The sequence below is a fragment of the Rhyacophila brunnea genome, unplaced genomic scaffold, assembly GCF_057557595.1.
Source record: "Rhyacophila brunnea isolate RB1 unplaced genomic scaffold, BYU_Rbru_1.0 scaffold_24, whole genome shotgun sequence".
Classification (NCBI taxonomy): Eukaryota; Metazoa; Arthropoda; class Insecta; order Trichoptera; family Rhyacophilidae; genus Rhyacophila; species Rhyacophila brunnea.
The window spans coordinates 15,265,156-15,292,970 of NW_028232904.1; the positions used below are offsets into that span (position 1 = coordinate 15,265,156).

General features: G+C 35.0%; 1 protein-coding gene across 1 annotated transcript; it reads right to left on the reverse strand.

The window, feature by feature from the left end:
• Window positions 1-735: 735 nt before the first annotated feature.
• On the reverse strand, window positions 736-27,812 carry LOC147069109 (uncharacterized). Its single transcript, XM_085951358.1, has 17 exons — window positions 27,604-27,812; window positions 26,424-26,579; window positions 24,381-24,573; window positions 22,623-22,879; window positions 20,593-20,756; window positions 18,608-18,822; window positions 16,197-16,417; window positions 14,093-14,207; window positions 12,132-12,293; window positions 11,788-11,931; window positions 10,915-11,027; window positions 8,639-8,828; window positions 7,412-7,514; window positions 4,105-4,217; window positions 3,176-3,345; window positions 2,119-2,216; window positions 736-1,953 (listed from the first exon to the last, which is right to left on the reverse strand). The coding sequence occupies exons 2-17, from the start codon at window positions 26,535-26,537 to the stop codon at window positions 1,767-1,769; spliced, it is 2,559 nt and encodes an 852-aa protein (XP_085807484.1). The 5' UTR covers window positions 26,538-26,579; window positions 27,604-27,812; the 3' UTR covers window positions 736-1,766.
• Window positions 27,813-27,815: the final 3 nt, after the last annotated feature.

Below are 27,815 nucleotides of genomic sequence, written 5' to 3' on the forward strand. Positions count from 1 at the left end.
GTCAGTCACGAGATGTGCTGCTATTGTCACGAGTTCTTCACTTGACATAGTACATCCGTTATTCCACTTGAACCAAGTCTCAGTGCATTCTTATAATTAATCTCAACCACTTAAGAAGTGTTTGACCATTATTTATTCTACTTCTTTGACTATATCTGCTCTTCAGCTAGAGCATATTATGGATAACACACGGTGCTCCCAAGAATTCTCGTCTTTGTCAGGCATAGTTATTTGTTTTCATTTAACTAAGAAAACAATTTGCAGATACAATAAAAAATTCAATTAAACCCTGCTTAAACCAAACCAAAATAGTTTAGGTTTGATATGGGTGATCCGACATAAACAGTGCACACCTTTCCAGTCATACTTATTTGTTTTCGTTGAATTAAGAATACATGTTACAGATGGCGTTGGTAAGTTTTTTAAAATTCATTAAGCCCTGCGCTACCAAACCATAATAGATAAAAAATACAATATCAATAAAATATCTAAAATTTTGTATGGTTTAACGGCATAATTTTAGATATTTTATAGATAAATGAATAATTTTGAATATTATCCCTATCTACACACTGTAGTCTTAGTTCAATGAAAACAAATACACTTGACTGACAAAATTTAGTGTGCACCATTGTCGTCTACCAATTTTTCTATTAAACATCACGCAAAACATTTTTCTCTGGAGTTAAATACTGCATAAACGAAGATTTTTAGAATTACATAAATAAAAATACATTTATAATTGTACAAAAAATATTTATTGAATCAACTAACGTTAGTGCCAAATTTTCATTAATCGTAAGTAATTATAATAATTAAGGAGCGGATTTATATGCAACAAAAAACATGATTATGCATGCATGTACAAATATGCAGTTAAAAATTGAATTTTGTATGTCAGTACTATACGACTCAAAGAGGTTGGACGGTCTTTAATATACGACCATATAAGATTTTCAATACAACATTTCACGGTGAAGTCTGATACGGCGAACTGCATACGTACAAGTTTCCGGACATGATTACTTTTAATCAATGTAATACAATATCAACAAAAAAAAAACACAAATAACCAATATAAAGTTTTTAGAAAATTGTTTTTTTACAAGTGCAAATAATTAAATAAGAAATACAATATAAAACTAAACACAGTTTTAAGAAACAGAAACGACACACTTAACTATTTCTCTTTGTCCGGAACAATAATTTTTTCGATGTGTTTTGGCATTAAATTTTTTCGCATATCTGCCAGTAGGCACATATTTGTTTATATGCGGAAAACTGCTTCTCAACGTCCACAGGTGATTGGGCAAAATTTAAATTAAGGTGTCTGAGTTGACTTTACTTTTTCTGGTAAATCCACACCTGCTAAGTTATGTAAAGTATCAATTTTGTAGATTCTCTAAATCTGGATTTCTGGATAAAATATTGGCAAATTTTTCGTTTATGGCTCCCATCACACTTGGGATGGTAGACAATATTTTTTAACATCTTCAACCATTTCCAGTGACTCTGTTATGCGAAATCCCCGTGTCTCCAACTTTGTGAATACTTCCGGTAAAAAAAAACGAGTCTTGATCGTTAGGCAATCTACAATATTTTATAAATGAGTGCTAAAGCCCATAAATATGAATTTCTTTATAAAATATGCAGAGCGTTGGAGCAGTGGATCAATGGGGTTTTACCTGGAGCAGAATACGAAAGTCGAGAACCGCCTGTAGTAGGGATGGTTTTCTTAATAAAAGTCTTTGAAAACACAGAATTTTTTATAGACCCTTTTTTTCACCAGTATGAGTCTTTATGTGTGATGCGAGAAGGTATTTGCTGATATACTTTTTGGGGCAGTGCGGGCACGGCAGAGAGATGTCGCCGACTACGTAACACTTCGCCATGTGCCCTCGCAGGTGGCCTGCCTGGTCGAAGCTGGAACCACACTTGCCACACACGTGCGATCTGACAACAAACATAAATTATATACAACTTAAACACGATTTTTATAAATTACAAATAATGTACTTTGCTAATGGCATGAAACTTTTCTTGGAAGTTGGAGTGAGCGGTCATTTATTGGACATCCTCAACCAAGAACTAAAGCATATTTGACTAATTAAAATTTACCTATCTTCCATGGAATGTGTCTTGTTGTGGGCCTCCAACTCACTGGCCAGCGAGTAAGTTATGGAACACAGGATACAGCTGTACCGAGTGGTATGGATCTAATAAATGAACAAAAGAAATGCGGATTAAGAAATCAGAAAGTAAAAAAATTCAAACTGTGGCTGTCATCTGATTCCTGTAACCCAGATGTCAATTATAATATTCTTCTTCTTTCACCCTGTCACGTCCCAACATTGGGGCATAGGGCAAGCACAAGTTTCCGTTAAAGACACATCGCACCGAATTACCGTTATATTTATTATATTGCATCGATTGTACCCTTGTAGTTATTTGAAACACTAAATAAATTCTCGCCTCCTCCATCATCATCATCACGAACAACTACTAGGTACCGTTATTCATCTACAATACCTATCCTCTGCCGAATACTACAAAACATTGCACGGAACCAGAGCTGTAGAAATCTGCAAGCGAGAAATATTTTTAACAAAATCTATTACCAGATGATGTCTAATTATTTCACGACTCGACTAATATTCAAAATACCTACATAACTTGAAAACATATCACATATATACCAACTAAATTTGAATAATTAGATAGGAGGCTCGAAGCATAATTGGTTAATGTACAGTTGGCGCGATACCGGTGGTTATACGGGTTCAAATCCCGTCGAGCATCGTATTTTTTTTCAAATATGATGTTTTCTAGTGGGTATATCTGAGATGTTTTCAAGTTATGTATGTTCAATATATAGAATGTTACATTCTCAAAATCTTGTGAATTATTTCGTTGAGTAAAAGAAATGGTTTATAATGATATTTAAAAATTGTGTGAATTTTTCACACGCATGACCTAAGCAGTTTGAGATATTGTCACTATTTCCACACAATCACTCCATGGAGAAATTTAACTATCACATGGCTAATATCTATACATTTTTCTTCCTATTTTTTGGAATAACATACTGAAATGAAACTTTGGTATGATGAGGAACGAGCTAAGATGTCCACACATCAAAAAACTTATGAGGAATGATTATTAGCCGTTTTCTTACCTTCATATGCTGGTCTAGCTCCGATACAGGTATAAGGTTGCCACATATATCGCACTTGCGTATCACCGTCTCTAGAATGGTGTCTTTATGCATCTTTTTAACGTGCTTTTTGACTATGGATAGTCTTGTGTACGAATTTCCGCACACGGGACACAGGTGGGGCCGCTCGCCTATAAAGAAATATTGAAGATTCAGTGAAGCGAGATAGAAAAGGCTTTCATTCGACAGCAAACTGAAGTCAGTTGAATTGAATAATTAATTTTTGGAGTAACTGGCTCCAACTGACCTTAGAGCTCAGCATTGAATCTTTTACACACAAATGTTCAGGCCTCAGTTAGTCCATCGTTATGGTAAAGAATTTTTATTTCAAAACACCAAAATTGGCTTTGGTTTATAAAAGCCGAATGATAACTGAATGGTATCGATAACCGTACAAAACCAGACACACACTGTTGAAATAATATCACCGCACTATTCCAAACTAGCTGAAGTCGTAAATGACATCATATGTCGTAAATGACACATATTTTGCAAACAACTGGCGGGAAATTTGAATCGACAGGAATAATTATTTCGATTTTGAACAAAATCCATATGGGTTGAGGCTTTGCTATATTCCGGACTATTTCAAAAATGTTGATGACAAAAATCGACAGATGTCAGTAGAATAATAATGAAGCAAGTTCGTAAAACAAATTTCGTCTCTGTTGCTTACCAAATAACGAAAATACAACAGTAGAAACTTACTGTCACCTCTACATGCCGCTCGCGGGCTACGTAGACGCCGATCTCTGGCATCTCTAGATGCCGCTCGCATGGGATAGGTTAAGAATCCGAGAGTTCCAGTCAAACAATAGTTTCGGTTCCATTACCAACTCTGCTTTCAACACATAGTAATTATTACAGAAACAATAAAAGTATGAAATCACCTGTATGTACTTTCTTATGATCTTTCAGTTCTGGTGCAGTTTTAAAACTCGACTTGCACTGGTCACAGGAGAAGGCCCGCACAGCTGTATGACGCCAAGAATGATTCTTTAATCTGAAAGAATGCATAACCAAATCAATATTGAATAATTTACATTATTTGCTACCGACACTTATGACACAGTATGGGCCAGTAGCCGAGGGCGCAGGTGGATTGTGAAGATCCAGCATTAATAATAAAAACCATAATAGATACAGTAGTTCACTCTCAGTAATCCGCCACTCGATTATCTGACAATTACTATAATCCGCCGTTATTTTTACTAGTTGAAAGCACAAAATCAAGCTTTATAATTCGCCGGTATTCGATTGTCAAATTCAGTAGTCCGCCGCGTACAAGTATACAACGCAGATGAGACGGGTTTATTTTGGAAACTTCTCCTTCGTAAAACGTACGTTCATCGCGATGAAAGTAATGTACCAGGGAGGAAAGTGCCCAAGGACCGCATCACAATTATGCCGTGCTCCAATGCAACCGGGATACACAAACGAAAACCCGTTTTAATTTTTACCATATTTTGTATGTACGCACTAATCGCTAAACCGTCGCTTTCACTAATTGGACACTTGTCTGGTTTTTGGCGTGGCGGATTACTGAGAGAGTACTGTACTAGATAAAAAATATTCTTCTATCTATAAAATAGAATATTTTTAATCTTTTATGGTTTAGTTGAGGCTAGGTATAATTGAAGCAGACTTGAGAGTGGGTCTATTGTCTGGGTCCTGCATCAGTTGAAGTACGGCCTAATGGTGGAGAGGGTCCAGAAGAATTTTTTGAAACACTTTTACTTTCGGCTGTATTGATATTATCCGTGGCTCTATCCGACTGACTTTCTCTTAGGTTTACATACTGTAGCTTAAAGTTTAGAAGGGATCCTTATTTAGCTACACATTTTTTCCGACTTATATGCGGCGTAAATGGAAACTCTGCCATTCTTGGTGGTATTGGCTTGTGTGTCTCTGATAATTATCTTAGAAATCCATCCATTGTTTTCTCTCCGAAGGTGCAGAACTAACATGCCAATTGGGAGGGCAAAAACTATGTTTAATCAAATCGCTTCGGATATTGATATATTTCATTTACGCGAGGGTGAATTTAGGTGGACATTGTTTTTTAAGTTTTTAGGGGTCTATCAACCTAGTTCACTCTGTGTGCTTCCATGTACTTTTATTTTTAATTATCACCCAGTATTTTTATTTGAACATTGTGAACACTTACTTTATGACATATCGTGAACGCTTTGAGTTAATAACTTGTTGGTTGTAAGTGTGTATGATGATGGATCGAGGGGAGTGCTGTGTGAAGAATGAACTAAAGTATGAAGACGGGTAGTTGTTGGCGGAGATGGTGAGTCTATTTGACAGATTGAGATGTACAGTTTACATAGATACAACGATAAAAGATAACAGCGAGGTAGGTACGAGGGTGGGTCAATAAGTCCTTAGAAAAGCCGACAGGTGGCGCGACTAGTACTGTAAGCGGTTTGTTTTCATGCAGCGGCACTACCGATTCAGTATGCTGCGAAGTTTCAATCAGATTGGTCGGGTTGTTGTGTGTTTCTCGTACATTTAAAAAAAAAATTTGCTTGTTTACAAAAATGGAAAAAATTGAGTTTAGAGCTGTTATTAAACATTTTAATATAAAAGGGGTAACAGCAAAGGAAATAAAAAATGAGTTGGATTTAGTTCACGGCACATCTGCTCCTTCACTTGCAACTATTTATAACTGGTTAAATGAATTTAAACGTGGTCGTACATCAACAAAGGATGAACCACGCTCAGGACGTCCTGTAGAGGTGACTACACCAGAAATGATCAATAAAATCCACGATATGGTGTTAAGTGACCGAAGATTAAAGTTGAGTGAGATAATTGAGGTTACAGGGATCTCAAAAGGTAGCGTCATTTCTATTTTACATGATAAATTGGGCATGAAAAAAATTTCTGCAAGATGGGTGCCGCGTTTGCTCACAGTCGACAATAAACGCAATAGGGTGGTGGCCTCTAAAGCCCTGTTGTCGCTCATGCAACGCAATCCGGATGAATTTTTTCGTCGCTTTGTGACTGTAGATGAAACATGGATACACCACTATACTCCCGAGACGAAAGAACAGTCAAAGCAGTGGATTGCGAAAGGCGAACCATGTCCAAAGAAGGCGAAAACCGTAAAATCAGCTGGTAAGGTTATGGCTACTGTATTTTGGGATGCACGTGGAATTATTTTCGTTGACTATTTGGAAAAAGGAAAAACAATAACAGGGGATTATTATGCATCTTTATTGGACCAGCTAAAAAACAAAATTGAAGAAAAACGGCCTCATTTAAACAGGAAAAAAATCCTCTTTCATCAGGACAATGCCCGTGTTCACACATGTTTACGATCAATGGCTAAAATTGAAGAATTGAAGTTCGAATTGGTCGACCACCCACCGTATTCGCCAGATTTAGCCCCCAGTGACTTTTTCCTTTTCCCAAACTTAAAAAATGGCTAAGTGGACAACGTTTTTTTTCAAATGAAGAAGTCATCGATCGGACAAATGCTTATTTTGAGGACCTTCCGAAAACTTATTTTTCTGACGGTTTAAAAAAAAATTGAGAAACGTCTAACCAAGTGTATTGAGCTCCAAGGAGATTATGTTGAGAAATAAAAAAAAATACAAAAATAAAAACTGTTTTAATGCTTTTTTCAAAGGAATTATTGACCCACCCTCGTATATAGTACAGTAATACAGAGTGACGTTCTCTACCAAGATAAGATACAGATTGAGATATAAGTTCAATCGTGATAGCCTTTTTATTGATACCCATCACGATTGAAAATGCTTACTCTCCCAGTCCGTGTCCCAGGCCGTCGGTGAGAAAATGCATTTTCACTATAATATGTATTACATAATAAATATTGCTGAAGTGAAATTTGTATGCAAGAAAAATATGTGATAAACAATGTTATTTTCGGCGTCAGCATTATTCGAAACTGATTCTCATTAGCAGATTATAGAAACTTATACAGACAATTCCAGCCATCAATGAGTTCTTCATTTTTGGGATTATTGTGGAGGTGGGCTTTCGGTAGGGTCTTGAATCGCACGGTGATTGAGCAATAAAAGTGAAGAAAACACAGGACTAAAAATTAATCATAATAATATGTAACTTTTAACTACGATCTTTAACTAATCTTTTTGTATGACATATAGGTATTTTTAAACTGGGAACAATATAATGTATAAGGTTAGTTATGCATTTTGTTACCTGTCTTTAGTAGCAAAGGCTGCTCCACATGTTTGACACAAGAACGGTAACTCTTTCGTATGAAGTCTGAGGTGGATCTTGTAGTACTCAGGATTGGTGAAAACTGGAAAGATCGAGATTGTGCGTCAACGGTGAGCAGAGATGATAATAACAAAGCATTTAAACATGCATAAAGTTTCCGCCAAAGCAGGTCACAGAAAAACAAATATTCGTCTTTATAAAATAGACAATATGCCAAAGATGTTGAAAAAAACTTTTTTCTATAAGTTAGAGCCTAAATGTATGAAATAAATACCAAAAACAGGACCACTGAGTTGCAGAGAACTGATGACATTTATTTTCCAATTTGCAGCTTGAGATAAGCAGCCAATAATACTACTATGGCATTATTATTTAGTTGAAACTTTGTGTAAAACCGTTTATAACTGCAGTTAAGTACAGTAAAACCTCGTTAATACAAATTCCATGGGACCGGAAATCGAAAAAAAATTCGAATTACGAATTATAAAAATGTATGGGGGAAAAATATTAAAATTCGAATTAAAGGTATGGTTTTATATGAAAATAATGTTCAAAAATTTTTTTTTTCGCGAAAATTTCGAATCACGGTGAATTTCGAATTATCAGTGTTCTTACTAACGAGGTTTTACTGTATTGCTTTTGCTTTCTGGCAGCATGGTTGGTCGGTATATCGAATATCGAACGTAATCGAAAATACGGAAATGATTGCTAGATAAATCTATTTCATTCTCGCTCTGCTCCATATGTGCGTCTCTGTTTGACCTCACCCCTAGCAACAATAAAAACATTGTAGTGACAGCCGATTCGACAATACATTATTATAATTTTTCGCCGTGTCCTTATTAATAATATTATGGTGTTATTACTAATGAATAAATGGACAAACGACAGGGTATTGGAGCTTATTAATGAGGTTTATTTATGTCCGGAGCTATGGAATGTCGAAGTCAAACTATATAATGATCCAAATATGAAATAGGCCAACTATCAAAACTGCACAAAACTACACACCGCACTAATACTACACAAAATACATCGGCCTCACTTGCCTGACACTGACCTCGGGTCATACCAGCAACTGGGCAATGGTTGCACCATTTTTTTGGCAATTGTATCGGCAATCTGCAATTTTCGATGCTCGTTTACGGGCCCCTTTAGACACACAGATCTTGACAATATGTAATATGTTATGAATTGCAACAATACCTTTATTGCAATATGTACAGATATATTGCTTAGCGGGTCCATGCTGTAACATGTGATCTCTCAAACTCTTTGGATGCTTAAAATTCTTCTGGCATATGTCACAGTGGTACTGTCCATCTTCTGGGTGGTTGACCTTCATGTGAATCGCGAGCTCTGTCTCCGTGCCAAATGACCAGCGGCACCGCCCTCTCTGGAAAGTAAATAGAAGCGTGGAGTAGAGTGAATCCGGCTGAGGTAACAAAAAACACCCTGCAGACCCGGTTGATAGTCAAGCGCGCTACCAATTGCATTGAGGCTGTGGCAAATGTGAATATTTTTGAGAAGGGGCGAACACATTACCATCACGTCACATGCTGTCATGCTGATAAATTTAGTTGATGATTTTGTCATTTTGCAATATATTTTGAATGATCACTATCTCTATCCAAGTATGGAAAGTGCTGACTCTAATTTATTAATATTTTTTCACGATTCATAGTAATTTCAATTATTTTTAACAGTTTATACGTGTGCGTACGGTAAAAGTACTTGTGATATTGTATGCATAGCTGATAATATTTTGAACAGAACCTAATCAGCAGATCATAAATAATAAATTTAATAGAAAATCCATAGAGAAAACCACTAAAAACAAAGAGCACGCAGTTTAGACGTAAGTCGAAAACGTGTAGACTTGCAGAAAAAAACGTTCTCTGACTCGTGCGGTTGATGATGTAGCGTGATACACGTGAGGTGACCTCATTGTTGTTCTGGCAATTCCGGCGGCTTTAACAATATAAACTGACAATATTCTTTTTTGGTTCAAAAGTTTTACTGGATGGGATACAATCTGATAACATTTTAAATACCAGGAAAAACGACATTAGGTACACACCTTTTTCCTGTCAAATAGTGTCATTATTATTAAAGGTATTTTTTTTCTCTTGAAAATAAAACATTCGCATGCCATGAAAAATCATCTCACATGCCATTAGTGGCACACATGCTATAGGTTCGCCACCACTGGGTTATATGGTATGAATTTACTGAGTTAAATTGATGGGCGCGCGGCGGGCCATATAATTGTTACTCGTTATTGTTTTATGATGGAGTCACTGTGATGTTCTGAAGGTAACTGCATTGTTTATAACAGGGATGGCGAACCTTTTTACGTATGCGTGCCAAAATTTCCCAAATAATATTTTTCGAATGTCTGACGTGCCAAGCAGTTTTTCATGGCGATAAGAAAAGCTTTCTAAAAAATAGTTTTTAAGAATCCCATTAAAAAGGTTTCTAAATTATAATTGAGTTCTTGATATTTATATAATTTATATAAATATTTCATCGTATTTCTAGCCAAAGGCATATCTTTTATTCGTTGATTTATTTTCCTTGTTTTCAAAATTTTCAAAGAGATCGTGGAAACCACTCTTCTTTCATATTATATTCTCCATCACTGAACGGTTTTCCATTTTTAGAGATTATGTTTGAGGCAAAATAACAAGCAGTTATTATAATTGAACGACTGCCGATAATTAATTTCATAACGTTTATTGATTGAATATTTTAATTGCCCGATCCTAAGAACCGACCTATGCAATTGTATATTTACATTAAACATAATGATAATTCTTGAAAAGGATTTGCTTGCTATTTATTATACGATGCGATTTGTCATTTATGCACGAACTTTTGCGCATCGATTGGTAAACATAATATGAAAAACCGAAGAAACTACGCATGGCTATGTCGTCATTATTTTTCAATATTATATAGGTATAAGGATATAAGTACTTATATATATTTATTTTTAAAAAAAAACATACAATATAGTAATTTCTTTTCTCTTCAAAATGATTCGTGTGGCATGCAAAATCATCTCGCGTGTCACTAGTGGCACGCGTGTCATAGGTTCGCCATCCCTGGTTTATAACATGCTTGGATGCACAACAATGATTGTGGGAGGTAGGTTAGGAATATGTATGGGATTAGCGCTATTATAATTGGCCCAATCATATTGTTTACAACAAAAATCAAGATAAATATTTGATGACTATGACGTCGACAGATTTTGGTGAATAAACTCGCTCATGACACTTTTAATGAGCACAGGGCTGCCCAAAAACCCGTCGATTCACATATTTTGTCAAATTCGGCACTAGTATTTAACAGGAAAAGAACAACTGAATAACAACTAAAGATGCTAGAAGGGTCTTCATCCAGCAGTGGATTGACTCCGGTTAATGATGATCATGATATCACATGCATGGCCGTTCAATTAAGAAACAAACTATTACCATGCAGTGGTATGGTTTATCGGGATCGTGCGAAGTCTGGTGCCTTTTCACTTCACTCTTGAATTTGAACCGTTTTCCACAAATACTGCAATGAAGTGCATCTTCCTTGAGAGCTGAAACAACAATACTATGAACTAGGTGAAAGTCCATCCAAGGATGTATGAAAAAATATTTAAATTCATATGTACAGACCTACAAACTTATCTGTAGATTGGCCAAAAATTGAACTACGAACTGCCATAGGACGCCATTTTGAAAATTTCATTCGAATGTCAAATTTTGTTCAGTTTTGAGTTTTGATTGGGTAGTTTTTGACAGTGCTCTTCCATCCCATCCTTCAGATAAGTTTGTAGGTCTGTAATGTTTGAGACTCTCACAGTTGTTTATTATTGTAATTTTTCGTCAAGCAACAATGTTGCGTTGACGCCGTGTGCGGCAGTAGATTAAGTTACACGTGTTTTCTGAATGACAATAAAATCACATTGACTGATTTGACGGGTTTGTAGGTGCGACCCGGCATACGTACACAAATCGCAAGCTTAATACTAGATACAAGGTTCTAAGTGTTTATTTTTGACAAAACAAACCTAACAATGAAGTCGAATTTTAACCTGCCTTGTTGTTACTTTTGTTTCTCCAAAACACTTATAACCTTGTAGTTCTTCACTCGTGAAATATTCACAAGACTATGTAAGTGATACATAGTAATTTTGTGAGTGTGCGGAGAACTTTAGTAGAAGTGAAGATTTGGATGGCGATTGACAATGACGATGTTGAAGTTTATGAAAACGGAGAGAAAACAAAAAGTTTCACTTATGTCATACGTGCTTAACATACACTCATTTTAAAAATATAAATATTAAAGATAATTACCTAAATAATTTTTTTTTACTGTTATTTTTATTGGTAAGGTTAGGGTTTTTGGTGAATTGTGTTGTAAATTACTGGCGTGAACAGTAATCGGACGGTTTGATACGGCGGCCATACTGCTTTCATTATGTACTTCTTTTAGGAGAGCTGAAAATACAAAAAAAACAACACATGACGACGTTTACAATACATAATACTCTTCAATTATTGTATTAAAATATTTTATGTATTTCGAGATTGAACGTAAGTGGAAGTGAAGATCGAATGATTCAGATGCCATTATATTAACGATGACGACATTGAAGATTACAAAATTTTTAAATATAAATAACAAAAATAATTATTACACTTTTTTTTCTTCGGCTTTTTCAATGGCGGCTCCGCCAGATCATGTGATTTCGATGTTTCTCGCTTATCTATGGTTTTTGGAGAATCACTAGCAAGAACAATAATCGGACTGTTTGAAACGGTGGCCATATTGCTTTCATTTTGTACTTCTTTTACAACAGCTGAAAATAAAAATTCGGTGTGTGTACTTATGTATGCGCGTTAGAAGTTATACTTCTTTGGCGTAACAAAACAAAATCAAAACTTGTGATAAACTAGATTCTTTGACTAGCTCTTAATTATCTTGTTAAATTACACACTCAAGAAAAGGGACCGCTTATTGGAACGCCGTTGGTTTATTTCTATACACTTTAACTTATATTACTAAATTATATAATGGTTTTTCGTTGTTTGTATTTTTAAAGTACCAACTGTCACTCTGACGTTTAATCGTTTGTTTACGGAGGAATTGCAAATGGCCGACAATAATAAATTCGCTGCCTAGGCAACGTAACAATTCCAAACTATAATATTATACTGTATAATCGTCACGATTGCAGTATCATACTGTGGCGTAAAGGTAGTGGGTTCGGCTGATAATCGAACAATCGGTGGTTCGAATCCAATCGAGTGCGTTTTTTTTCGTGTGACAAAATAAATTATGAGTTACGTCATGTCACACGCCAAAAATACACTCTGATCTGATTTCCCAAACGCGCCAAAAGTAGTATAACAACAAAAAGTCTTATGACAACATACACAATAATACTCTCATATTGTATTAAAATATTTTATGTGGTCATGCAATTTTGATTTCGAGGTTAAAAAAAGAAAGGACATTATAATGAAATATTATATATCTTTCCTACAGACTCTACAGATTATTTAAGCTTAGCCTTAGCAAACAGCAAAATTTTTATCTATTACAATATAAATTATTAATTCCTGTGTAGAAAATCGGTACTGGCTTCTAATCGTGGGGCTTCAAGTTCCCGGTAAGGTCACAAAACATTTAAATGATTTTCTCAAAGCCTAGGTGTTCTATGTGATTGTTTCACTTCTGTTACTGCAAAACCGTCTCAATATACTATTGATTGTCATTGGGCCACATAGCGTGTAAAATAATCAAATCTTAATTTATCCGAAACTGAATACATTTAGTTAATTTCTATTTACAAAACGTAATTATTTTACTGGGGCGGCTGTCACTATAGAGCCAAAAATCAGTACACTAATGCATAAACTGATTTATTTAAATAATCAGCTATTAAACCATTCAAGAACTCCTTTATTCCCCTCTGACACTACAGCCCGGGGCAGATCTTGGCCGCCCTAATCAGAGTTATTCATTCGGTTTGGTCCTCCGCTCTTCTTCTCTAGTCGCTCACTTCCATTTCTTTGAAAGTATCTTTGTAGACCAAGCCACTGAAGGCTACCTGGCCTCTATTTTTCTTTTACGCCATTAAACGTGAACACTTTGTCGGTTCTTGTTCATCCATACATGTCAAGTGGCTGGTCGAGCGCAGACGTTAGATTTTGATACATTAATTAGCGACACAAGGCTCATCAACAAGCCTATAGAGCTCATGTACGAGTATATAGCGAATGATAATTCATCATAGTAAATAAATCAATCAAATACATAATAATAACTCAAGTGATGAAATAAATCAGCAAATCGCCAACAGGTATTATTTTAGTAGAAACTCAAAAGGTTATGAAGAAGATGACCAAAAGAAACTTTGATATAAACCTCTCCTGTGCCCAGTATTAGCGTATGAATCAGAATACTGGGTACAACGGGGGAGTACTGACTAAGGCGGAGGAGATACTAGTACAACATTAAAAGTGAGGTTAGCCAGGTCTTGCCTCAATGTTATTATGAAATGCGGTCTCTTGATAGTTATTAGCTCAATGGTCTATGATCAAATTGTCTATTTGTCCATGTATACCAAATTAAATGATTAACAAAAGGTTATACCTGATTCTTCATTGTCTATGGTTACTGATTTTTCAAATGAAGTTGAATTTTCTTCACCGGATGGATTGCTACTACTGTTGATATTATCCGTCTTATGCTCTTCCATGAAGTGTGACTATAAAAAAATACAGTAAAATTCATTACATGTGATGTGAAGAATGGATTTTGAGAAAGTTAAGCAGCTATACATGGGGAGCTGAACTACAAACACTCAAGTATCTCAGCCCTTGCACTATGCAAGTTCGTGGATAACTATCCCTTCCCGGTATGGTACAAACCTGAGCATATGAGACATAAAGACCTTTGGCGGTAGATGAGGTGGAGGAGATAGAAGGTTGTTGTTGCGTGGTTGTTTGGAGAGGAGTTTATTGGTTGTAACTGGGAGTGATGGTTAACTTGAGTGAAGAACTCGTGACAATAGTAGTGCGTCTCGTGACAGACTAGATGAGTTGAGTGAGGATTCATGCTTTGTTCTTCCAATTTATACAAATGCAGTACATATTTTTTTTTTTCGACCATGTCCGATCTTAATAGGATCATATGGGCCTCCACAGAGTAGAGGTTTGTATTAACAGATTTTTTTTTTACGAGAAATGGATGTCAGCCACTTGCTCAACCTATTAGGTCCATACCCTGACTCACACAAATTGAAAAACAATATGTGTACTTGCCAGACCCAGGATTTGAACCTGGGACCCACGGCGTGATAGTCTAACGCTTAAGCCACGCGGCCACCGTGGGCGTATATTTACATTTTTTTATTATTTATTTATTATTATATTTTATATTATATTTACATTATTTACATATATTTACAAGAGATATTATGGCAATTAACAAATCATAACAGACCCTACTGATCTAGTTATGATTGAGGAAATGTTGACAATATTATTGCTCTATTCTTTTGTTTTAACAACAAAACATACATATTAAAGTGTGTCACTCATCTAATGCTGAGTGGTATGATTGCTACAGACCTACTTACGGGTCTTTTTTAGAATAAATTTTTAGTGATGAATTGATAAACTTTCCTCCATAGTCCGATTAGAGATCAGTCTCGTTAGTAAATACAAATCAGATGCAAATTCATGAAAATCTAATAAATATAATATTATATTTTTAACAACTCAATTCACAGGATTGTGCTGGAATCGATTTATGCATAATAATTATATGATAGGTAGGTATACTATCACGATAACCATTTACTTTTATTTGTTTACCTTCCATGTTAAGAGATTTCCTATAAATAAATATTGTAATGATTATATTTATTCAATAACGTTTATTCGGCATTCGGATTATCCGGCCATAATGTAGTATTAAATCGAAAAATAAAAGAAATATGAAAGTATGTAATAGCGAGTTCAACATAATATAGGGACTACTAGGGATATCTAGCGGCAAAATGCGAAAATTTATCGTTTATTTGACAGTTAAGTGCCCATAGACATCAAAAAGTGACCATAGAGAAAAATTATTTATCGGTTTTTATATAACGAATACTTGTTTCAAATAGACGTGCATGTACAAACACCGTTATTTGAATGGAGCATTATGGAACACGAAGCGATTTCTGTATACAGTTTCGCACGCAGCTCCATGAACGCTCAACTAGTTAGTAAATGGTTGTAAACGGAAACAGCGTAAGGTTAGAGGGTAATAAACGATTCGGTTTGGCCTATTTCGATGGACGGGGTATTACTTTCTTCAAGCTCGTAGGTCACTTCTGCTTTTAAAGCATTTCCCTGCTCTCACGTGGTATAGTTTCCAATCTTGATATTCTGGAAAATTTTAATTTTTATGCACCTGTCAATTACATGCGTGGTGCTGGTCAATGCACTCCCTAGAGATGTAGACATTTTTAGCTTTGGAATATGTATTTTGTTTTTTAAATTCTATTTTATTGCTTAATTTCTATGTTTCTTGAATTATTGTTGTTTTTTTTATTTTATTTCTTTTGCTTTGTTTTTTCTTTACTAAGTTGATTTACCTGTAATCTAAATGTCACATTGTGAACGTCTTGAATTAATAATTAGCTATGTGCCCAATGTGTCTTTTTTAAATGAATAAAAAAATAAATTAATTTATTTGCCCGTACCTCCAGTGTTTCTTTATCTGTAAAATGTTGTTCACACATGTAGCATATGTATAGATTGTCGGTGTCATCATATGTCTCCTCTTTACAACCAAGGAGATTGTCATTTCCCTCACTGGCTACATTGTCTGATTCCAAAGTGTCGGTCTTTATACTGGGAGGGTAGTTTTCTTCCGTTTTAAAATGGTCTGACAACTTCAACACTTCGAGCCGTATGCGCAATTCTGGAATAAATAAATTTTTTTAATGTTTAAATTGCGATTTATAATATAACAACAATCTCGGAGGCATATATAATAGATAAATCCTAGAAAACATATGAGTCGCCCATTTCTAAAATTCACATTGTCCATTTTGTTGTTAGATTGAGAGTTGAGATATTCACAAAAAACGTATATGGAAACTCAAGAAAAACCATTTTTCCTTGGGCCATTGGGCGAGTGCTTTTAATATTTTAACTACAGAGCTTTTCCAATCAAACACTATCAATCACACAAAGTTTTGGGGAACATGATATACTTTCTCGTATTGAGCGAAAGTTTCAAAATAGTCACTCTGTAGAATGAAAAGGATGATATTTGAGAATTGTCACCAGACGACAAGATGCATTTTGAAATTGGACGATATTTTTCAACTGTTATACTGACTGCAAAAGACTAGTTTTGGAAATCTTTATAGAATATGTGTGTGCCACTTTGAATAAGGAATAAAATTGGATATTCAGTTGCATTCATTGCATTTTTGGAAATGGGCAACTCATATGTTGGAATGAGTGAAAATTTAATGCAGGTCTATTGCAATCTGGGTGAGTGATTTACCAATTAAGCTACCGACTCTAGTTATTTATTCAGATTATATTATTTATTAGTTTGTGTTGTATTTTAATTAATTTGATCAGTAAAACCACGTTAATAAGAACCCTGTTAATTCGAAATTCGTCATAATACGACATTTTTATATAAAACCATATGGACAATTCGAATTTCGTAATACGAAATGGTTTTTGACCCAGACAACAATGCAATATTCTATAAATCGAAAAAATCATATTTATTATTGGAAAAAGTCTGCTACATTTCAGAATTCCAGCTTTGACACGTCATGGTAGATTATTTATTGCTTAGCAATAAACATCTATACTATAATTTGAAGAATATATTTGGATATGGCTATGTACCGTCGCGTCGGTTTTTCTTTATACAAATCCACACGCGCAGTCGGATTTCGACAAAATTTGGACAGTAGACGGAGGTCGATGAGCCGGAGTGCGTGGTCTCGAATATCAGATTTAACCCGTTGCACCATGGGGTCAGTTTTTGAGGAAAATGCCGCCGCATACAGGGCCTTGAATCGCGGAATTTAATGCTGCAACCCCCATTTTTATTGAAAATGTTGTTAGAATGTGTATATTAAAAAAATATTGGCGTTTATTTCAGCTCGATCGGAGGTCAAATGGCAAAGTTAGATGCAAATAATTGTGTTATTAGAATCGCTAATTATCACGAACCCGGCGGATACAGGTTCAAGTCCTATCGGGCGTCATATTTTTTTCTACAAAAAGATTTTTTCTAGTGTGTATATTATATGCATGAGATGTTTTCAAATTATGTATGTTCAATATATAGAATGTTACATTCTCAAATCTTGTGTCTTATTCGTTGAATAAAAGAAATAGTTTATTATATTGATACACCCCTGTTTAAAACTAAAGAGATAATTTTAAGATTAAATATAAGTACTTATTCAAATATAATAAATCTTGCCGCGCATGGCGGCAACGTTAAAATCTCCGTGCGCCTGCGCCGAGATGGTCCTCGTGATTCGTCAAATCAAAAAGATCACGCGATAAAATTTGGCCAATCACGAGAGTCCTTTTTGCCGGTCGGCGTGGGTACGGGAAATTTAAAAAGAGAAAAAGAAAGTTAGTGAGTGTCCGGTTTTCAAACGATACGGACTGACGACTGTAACTGTAAAAACTACAAAATAACCTTGCCAAACTAGAGATTAAAATATATAATACCAAGTTACGCACAAGAAAATCTACGTGGTTTTATTTAATTTAACAGACTAAAAAAACATCTTTTTTTGTGAATCCGGGGTTCTATGACACCTGAGCTAGCCGCTGAACCCCGGACATCTCAATATTATTGTTTGTTTTAGGCAGGGTTTAATTGATTTTTAAAAACTAACTAGCACCATCTGCAATTTGTATTATTAGTTTAATGAAAACAAATACATACGTATGACTGACAAAGTTTAGTGTACACTATTATGTCGGATCTTAAGAGCATACCTCCACCCCTCGCCACTGCTACACACGCTGAGTTGTTTTTTGTGATTGAACTGCCCGATCGTGGATTAAACACATCAGCCGAAACATGCAAAGGGCCCATTTAAACCTTCACAGTACGTACCTCGTCTCAAAGTTGTTTTCCCTTCATAATTGTTAAATTCTTCAGTTTTATTATCTTCTTCTTTTGGGACTGCAATATCGATGACGGTATCGCCAGGGCGGTGAGCCGTCAAATGCCTCCTCAGCTGCTTAAATTCCTTAAACTTTTCTCCGCAATAGCCGCACTGGAATCGCTGAATCTCACTGTGTTCTTGGTTGAAGTGAGGAAGCATATTTCTGGAAATGTACGCATATTGTAACAGAATTAACCTTTTCTATGCCTAACAACATTCCTATGGTAGTATCTGACAGGCCATAGATTTTTAACAACATACGTTGAATGTAGAGCAAAGCCGATAATCTGTGGCTTAGTATTTCATAATTATTCAAACAGATGTCACTGTGTGTTTAATTTTTTAGATTGTGCGAATCAATCGACAGTGGCTAGTAATTTTTAGTTTAATTTTAGTTTAGCCTGTCGATCACGGCCTCATAGAGCGAGAAAACTTGCTGAAGGCATAGAACCGTGAAAAATAGTTTTTATCATTTATATATAGATACCCACAAAATATTAAGATGTCATATGGTTTCCTTCTCGGTTGTGTGTCTCTGATAATTACCTTAGGAATCGAGGGCATCCGTTGTTTGTTCTCCCACGGTGCAAAACTAACCTGCCATTAGTAATGCCAATCGGGAGGGCAGTAACCATGTTTAATGAAATCGCTTCGGATATTGATATATTCCACTTACGTGAGGGTGAATTTAGGTGGACGTTGTTTTATAAGTTTTTAAGATAGGGTCTATCAAAGTTCACTCTGTGTGCTTCCATCTACTTTTATTTTGTTACTTATTTTATTTATTTTCTTATTTTATTACTTATTCTCTGTATTTTTATTTTTAAAAATTATTAACACTTATTTTGTCATGTCGTGAACGCTTTGAATTTATAATTTGTTATGTTCATTATATGTAAAATAAATAAATTTGATTTGATTTGATTCTTTTCCCTTACTACTCTACACTGGGAAGAAGGAATATTACAGTTCCATGCTTTTATGGTTCTACGCATAGTCACATTTATGTAAATAAGTAGGCTTACGTGTTATGTGGTCATGCATAACACATAATGGACTATTACAGGTATCATATGAATATGTATTGTTAACAGAAATCAAGTGAATACAGTATTTAACCGGATAACTGCCGCCAGCGTCGTAGCACGCTTTTCTATTCTATCGCTTTTCTATTTCTATTCGTTTAGATAAAAAAACATTTTTTTAACTAAACACAAAAAAAAAATAAGTTAAAAGGTATCAATTTTCAATTTTTTGAGACGGTTTTTGTTTGCCCCTGAAAATTTTAATTAATTGACTTCCGCGGTGTTGTTTCTTAAGCGACGATATATTGTCATCAACGAAACGTCAATTTTCAACAAAGCTTTCTTGGGTTACCCAAAACGCGTTGCTAGTAGGGTTGTGCCACAGATCCGATATTTATTAAATCACACGCCGCGATTCCCCTTTTACTTATAGTAGATGCAATCGAAATTATGGTTCGCTTATGCATACGAGAAACACCATATGTAAATTGTAGTCTTAGTTCAATAAAAACAAATACGTATGGCTGACAAAGTTTAATGTGCACTATTTATGGCGGATCTTAATAGCCTACCTCCACCCTTCGCTACTGATCCGCGGTGTGCATTTACTCAAATAAACCACTGATAAAAGCAATCATTAAAAGAATTAAAGTCTGTACGATCTATAAATTTGCAATTATTCAATTTATTTAGCGCGGTTTTTATACTTTTACCATTATTTATCAATGAAAAGTCGATATTTAAAAAATGGCACCATTTTTGATTCTCGAAATTGTTATTTATTATTTCGTGAAACTGGTAACTATTCATAATTGGCTAGTTTTATACAATGGCGACAATTTTGTATTTGACCCATAATACTAGTGGCGATTGCCTCAACGGTAGCTGTCATAAAAATATTGGCTTACCCCTGAAAGCTGAATTTAAATCCACAGTATCGACAGGACAGGCTCTCCTCCTCAGTGGTGGCTACATGCTTGCTGTTGTGGTCTTCCAATTCTTTCCAGCTCAGGAAGTTTAGTTCACATTTACGGCACGAGAACGCAAAGGTGATGGGAGGGCGTTTAGTTTTCTGTTCAATGTTTCCAAATTTCTGTTGGAAAAATACAATATACATTAACTATCCGTGTACAATCACTGTCATGATAGGCCAGTGGTCGGCAACCTACATACACTGAAGTATCACATAGAATCTCCTGCTATATTAGCAAAAAAAAGGGTTACGTTAACTGAGTGAGAAAATACATGTAAGTTCCGTGCGCCAATGAACCTCCTGCTTGCCATGGGTTGCCCTGATCACGGGTATTATATTATAGTTTGTGTATAGTGAAATAACACACAGTAAAACCTTGTTATTTCGAAATTGATGGAACCGGAAATAAAAAAAAAAATTAATGACGAAATACAAAATGTGAACACGATATTCATTGAAGTTAGTGGAAATATATTTTATGAGTTTTAGTGAATATTTCAATTTAAAGCGAATTCATGTTCGTATTAACGGGGTTTTGCTGTAAATCGTTCATCACAAGAAAAAAACCTAGATCCAAGTGTGATTTAAAGACACATCTTTTTCTTGCTAGGTGGTGAATGGTTTTAATTTAAATAATTCATTAATGATCAGGAATGTTTTTATCTGCTTATAAAGATACGTCAAATTATACAAGAAATACATTCAAACAGTTATATGTATTATAAAATATAATGGCTCCTAAAGGGGAATTACAAAGTGCCAGGTTAAATTTTGACTAATGCCATCTATGAATCAAAATTAATAACTTCAAAAGATGGTTGCCATTATCAACAGAATTTGAAAAGCACATCAGATGCATATTTGTCAGGAAATATTGGCATGGATAGTAAGTACTTGGTAAGTAAGTAAGTCACGACCGGAGTCAGACAGGGTTGTGTCCTTGCACCGTTTCTCTTTATCATTCTCTTTGACTTCATACTACGGAAGTCAATACCACCCGACCGAGGCATACCTGTTACCCCCACGGTGAAGCTATGCAACCTGGAATACGCCGATGATGCTGTCCTATTCGACAACTCAATCGAGGGCATTCAAGAGACAATCGACAGGTTGCATAACAACTCCTTTCGCGTTGGTTTGAAAATCAACGCGAAGAAAACCAACGTCTTGTGCAATAGCACCTGTCCTGATCCAGATTTCCCTCTGATTAGCGATGGACAAAACATCGTGAGCTTCGACAGCTTCAAGTACCTGGGGGTACACATCACGGGAGATGGCATTTTGCAGAAAGACCTCGCTATCCGAATGGGAATGGCTGGAGCAACATTCAACTCGATGCGAAATGTCTGGGACTCACGATTGTACTTGGTCAAAACCAAATGCCGCCTATTCGACGCTTGCATTCTGACAGTGCTGCTTTACGGTAGCGAATCATGGCACCTTACGAAGGCTCAGAGCAACCGTATACTGAGCTTCGAAAACAGATGTTTGCGACGAATACTGGGTGTGCGGTGGGGTGGTATGACTTTAGGAGCAACGAGGAGATAAGAGAACGCACCAAGCAGCCTCTCATCACGCTGAAAGTGAAGAGGCGACGTTGGCCCTGGCTCGGCCACGTGCTGCGGATGCCAGAAGAGAACTTTAACCTGGCTTGCCTGTTCTTCAAGCCGACTGGATTCCGGCGACCTGGAAGGCCGCTAAATACAATCTACAGAGTGTATACGGCGGAGCTACGGGATGCTGGTTTGACCTGGAACGAAGCAAGAAGACTGGCGAGCGACAGGGATTCTTAGAGGCGCCGCGTGGTGTCCATATGCTCCAGCTAAGGGGCGGATATGGCCAAAGAAGAAAGAAGAAGAAGTAAGTAAGGCTCTCCCCAGACCCAGAATCCAACCAACGTGGGTTCAAGCCCCATTCAATCCAAGAATTTTACTAATATGTATGTGTTTTAAATTAAAATAATACCTTAGGAATATCCAAATCTTTACTGACACATTCTTCATCGGACGCAAAATGCGAAGGTTCGAAATCGGATGAACTGCAATCTGCCATATCATCATTATCATCACTCTGTGTGTCATCTTGCAAGACCTTCGAAGACTGACTGACGCTTTGATGATTCTTTTTCAGGAGACGCTTCGGTCTTTCTGAATAATTACCGACTTTTTTAGGTCTTGTTTGCATTCTGTTGACTGAATTGTCATTGGTTTCGTCTGGATATTCTGAAATGTTACAATATGCTATTGGAAAATTGCTGTACATATTGACAATAGTAGCAAAGCTCTTGAAACAAACCTTCTCTACTCTTTCTTCTTGGTTGTTCCCACATAACTGAGGATTGAGACAAAAATGTAGTCAGCAGTATGCCATTCGTATTGAAAAGTAAAAACAAAGATGTCAGCTATAAGCAGACGACCTTGTTTTAAGGCGAAGTCTTCACTGAGCCTTTTTTAAAGAGGCACCTAGCGGAAAAATACGAAGCTTGCAATTTGAGACATTTTTTTGATAATTTACAATTTCAACTATATTAATGAATAAATATGTATCTGAAAACATTAAAAATAAAAATATTTTTTATTTTAAGTCAAAGACAAACTTACAATTGTAAAAAATGTAATAAAATGTGAATTTGTTCTATCGGTCCGCACCCTATTATTACATATATGTTATGGTCATATTTATTATTAAAATTTAGTTTATTAAGTTTTCTAAGCATCACCTAAGCGATTTTTGACAAATTCATAGTTTTAATATTTTTTATATCTATTTTAAAAAACATCGATTTTTATAAAAAATATAAATGTGTATAACTTGAAATCCTTTTTTGAAATATTTTATTTATATTTATAAAAATAATTGATTTGATATAAATAAAAAGGATTTCAAGTTATACACATTTATATTTTTTATAAAAATCGATGTTTTTTAAAATAGATATAAAAAATATTAAAACTATGAATTTGTCAAAAATCGCTTAGGTGATGCTTCGAAAACTTAATAAACTAAATTTTAATAATAAATATGACCATAAAATATATGTAATAATAGGGTGCGGACCGATAGAACAAATTCACATTTTATTACATTTTTTACAATTGTAAGTTTGTCTTTGACTTAAAATAAAAAATATTTTTATTTTTAATGTTTTCAGATACATATTTATTCATTAATACAGTTGAAATTGTAAATTATCAAAAAAATGTCTCAAATGGCAAGCTTCGTATTTTTCCGCTAGGTGCCTCTTTAAAAAAGGCTCAGTGAAGACTTCGCCTTAATTTCAGTCTGGCAAATTATAAAATATCAATTTTGCTTAGGCTACCAAATTAATCACACCAAAAACGTTTCAAGAACGCGATCTAGTGTTTATATTAATTTATAGAATTGTTTATGCGTAAAAAAACGTTTTCACTAATTACAATTGCTCTTAAAAGTTGTATTATTTTCATTGCAACCCTCAAATAATCCATGACCAGACTACCCACTTCTTTCATAGTGGATCAATCCCATGTGATGATACACCAGTATCATCAGAATCAGATAGGGTCGATCCACTGTTAAATGAAAGCCTCCCCTGTCGGTCCCTAGTTTTTCGTTGCCATGTACCTGGAATTGTGACGTTTTGAGTACCACTGTATGACTGTATTTGGCCAGTGATTGTCCACTTGGCAAACTATATGTCCGGCCCATTGCCATTTTAGTAATCGATATTTTTATATAATATACCTTTGCTATTTTCGTTGGTCACATGAATAGGTAGTTGCTTGAGTTCCTCTAGTTTATTAGTATTGTCATCTTCTAGTATTTTTCGAAGCAACGTGTCCGTTTTCAAACATTTGCTTCGGAATTTGTACAGGTGTGTAATATCACATACGCACGTAACGCAAATTCTCTGTGGCAAGCCATCATTCTTTATTATCTGAAAGAGATAATAAAAACACAATTAAAATAATGAAGCAATTTTTATTGTCTGTTTCTACTGGTAGCACAAATTAAAACACACTATGGGTTAATATTCTGTAATTCATTTTAAAAATGAAATTGTCAATTGTCAATTTTCAATTTCATATTTTATGTGATGTCAGCACCAGATGGAGGCCAAAAGGTTAACTGTTTCTACAATGACTTCTCGAAAACAATCAAAACTAATGGAAAAGCTACAATGGGATTGTCAAATCGAATTCTAAAATTATTTGGGAGCTGTGTTCCCAACTGTCAAATATACTAGATAGGGTAAGAAAATAAGCCAGACGTCAGAACCCTTCTTGGAAATTGTTAGCTTGTAAACTTAGACGATTGTCGTTAACTCTAATTTAATATATTAGATTGGAGCAAGAGTAAAAATCTGGACTTCAATATTGATAAATGCAATATGTTACCATTTACAAGAGCTCCAAGAGTATTGTTTTCCAGTATTTGATGCATGGTAGAGATCTCTTACAAACATCATATTCTGTAAGGGATCTTAGTATTACGTTTGACAGTAAACTTCAAATGAATGAGTTTTACAACAGGTAAATAAGTACTTATCAAACGAAAGAATATAAATTGATGTAGGTTTGGGCAGGATCAGCCCTGGACCTTTCTCACACAGAACTTTAATATCTCGTCAATCCACCAGCCTGGAGTTCTACCTTTTGAACAATTTCTACCTCTTGAGTTCCACTGAACTTCGAGCTGTTGGTCACATTAAAATATATAATACCTATTATTTATAATCTATAAAAATCTATTAATATTTATCTTTTTAGAAGTGAGATGAAACAGGGAACAGGCAGGGTTGGTTGGTTTGACTCCCAAATGAATAACTCAGAATTTGATGCGTGAATGAAATGAACCCTGGTTTTATTATCTCCTTCCAAATAAATATTAATTTAATTATTACAGATAAGTTTACAGTTTATAATTTAGATGAGTGAAATCACAAGTATGCGTTCTGATGAATCGCGAATTCGACCGGGCGAAGCTGAACGATAACCTTACGGCTAACTCTTTGATAACTGAAAGACTATGTTGCTTTCTTCTGTGTTTTATATTGATTCATTACAATAGAAAATGCTGCCATCAACTACTTGAATATTTTTGATAATCATGCTTATGAAGTTTATTGTGCAATGCATGATTCGTTTCGTAAATAATTATAAACAATTGCTTTTAATTTGAACAATTATGCAGTTTTAATAATATTGTGTAAGATTGATTTTCATACAAACAACTGTTGTGTATAATATCATGGTAAACTTACATAGCATTATTTATTAATTTGCGATATTATTGATTAATTGAATTATTATATTATTTCGCTAAATTAGGTTTCTGTTGAAATTTGATTGACTCACATAAATCGCTTGTTTTGCAATTTTAACAATATTATGTTGCAAGATACATTGTAGTTATAAATTAATGGTTTCCTGCCAAGTCATGCTGGATGGTAGGGTATTCACCCTACATCTTTGTAAATACCAATGTATTTTGTTCTTTTTAACACATAATAGTTCATAATACTTATTTTTATTGCGTAATTTGAAATATTACTATTTATTAGAAATAACAAACACTTACTTCAGAGAGTTTAGCTATAATGTTATTAGGAATAAGTACTACATAATAATATTATAACTAAACATTTCGAAGTGATTGTTATTTCTAAATTAACAGTGAAAAAAATTAATAACATCATTTCTATTAATTTGTACATCAAATGGGGCTCTTTTGCATACTATCTTACTGTATACGATAACTTTTGTTCAATAGATGAATAATTATTACAGATATTCCGGTGCAGGCGGTGACCATCTGGTAATATCTTAATGATGAATCGCTGATTGAGAACAGTTCCTCAGAAGCATCGTCCTCCATGCACACTCTGCACAAGTTTTCCATTTTTATTTGCACAAGTTCTTCAATATCATCGGTTCAAGAATCCTATAAAAAAATATTTACTCAAGTGAGATATGAGGATAAAAAAGGTTAACGACTAAGTAGAATAGTTTCTATGCTGTTAGAATTCATCTGTTAGAATTCATCCAAGACCGCCTTGCGTTACAAAGAATTTTTCAGGGTTTTTGCAAGGCGGTTTCATAGGCCCTGGTCGAATTCTAATTAGCAATACCCAATAGTTTTCAATAAGGCATATTCTCTCAGCCGGCACAATTTTTGGTGCTTTTTACTGGTTCTCCGTCATCGTAATCTGTCAGTCGCCATTTTGGATTTTAGCTATCTTTTTGTCATTGAATTATAGTACGCGGTCCAAGCCATTATAGTATTTCGGCAAAAATTAGGTGTAGAAAATGAAAGTTTTTTGTTTATCACATAAACATAACGGAGAATTTGACAAATTCTGATGCCCTGCTTTATTATAACACCTCTTACGACCGAAAAATGCTAACACCGGCCGCCGTCATTAACTGTCACGTTAGTTTTTTAGAGTAAGTATACAACGCAAAACCACGTCCATAGACTAATATCGCACACTGAGATCTTATATTATTTATATTATACACCTACATTACACTTACTACGTCTCTCGCTTCACGTTATTACGATTTGCTGTGATTGAAGCTTTAAACATCGCAACATATGAGCCCCTAACCAAACCGGCGAATTCAATTAATAAAATTTTTCAAAATTGTGGTATTTTTGACGTACTATACTTTTTTAATAGTACGCGGACGAAAATGTAACTTTTCGAATAGTACGTGAACCAAAATGTACTATAATTATAGTTCAGTTGGCAACACTGCGTTCACTGACAGATGACAGCGAGCGGTGGCGGAGAACCAGTAAAAAGATCCCAATTTTCATTTGACTAGGATCAAATAGAGTAGTTTGCGTGCCAAAGTCCATAAAGGCAGCTAGGAGGGGAAAAAAAATCATCCAAGAAAGAGATCACATTCGTTCTAATCGCAACCACCATAAAAATAGTTCGGTATTGAATTTATTCACTTACCTATACCTATAATGTTATTTAATATATTTTCGAAATATATTAGGTATATTTTGTGTTAATCTTCATACCATTGGTTATTGTTTTCGTGAAATATCATTGTATATTATGTAAAAAGAGTCATAGGGTAAATTTTCGCATTTTTTTTATTTTGACACTGACTGACAGTCATGAGTCATCTGACAGTTCACAGATTGTTACTGGCATAGACTAAT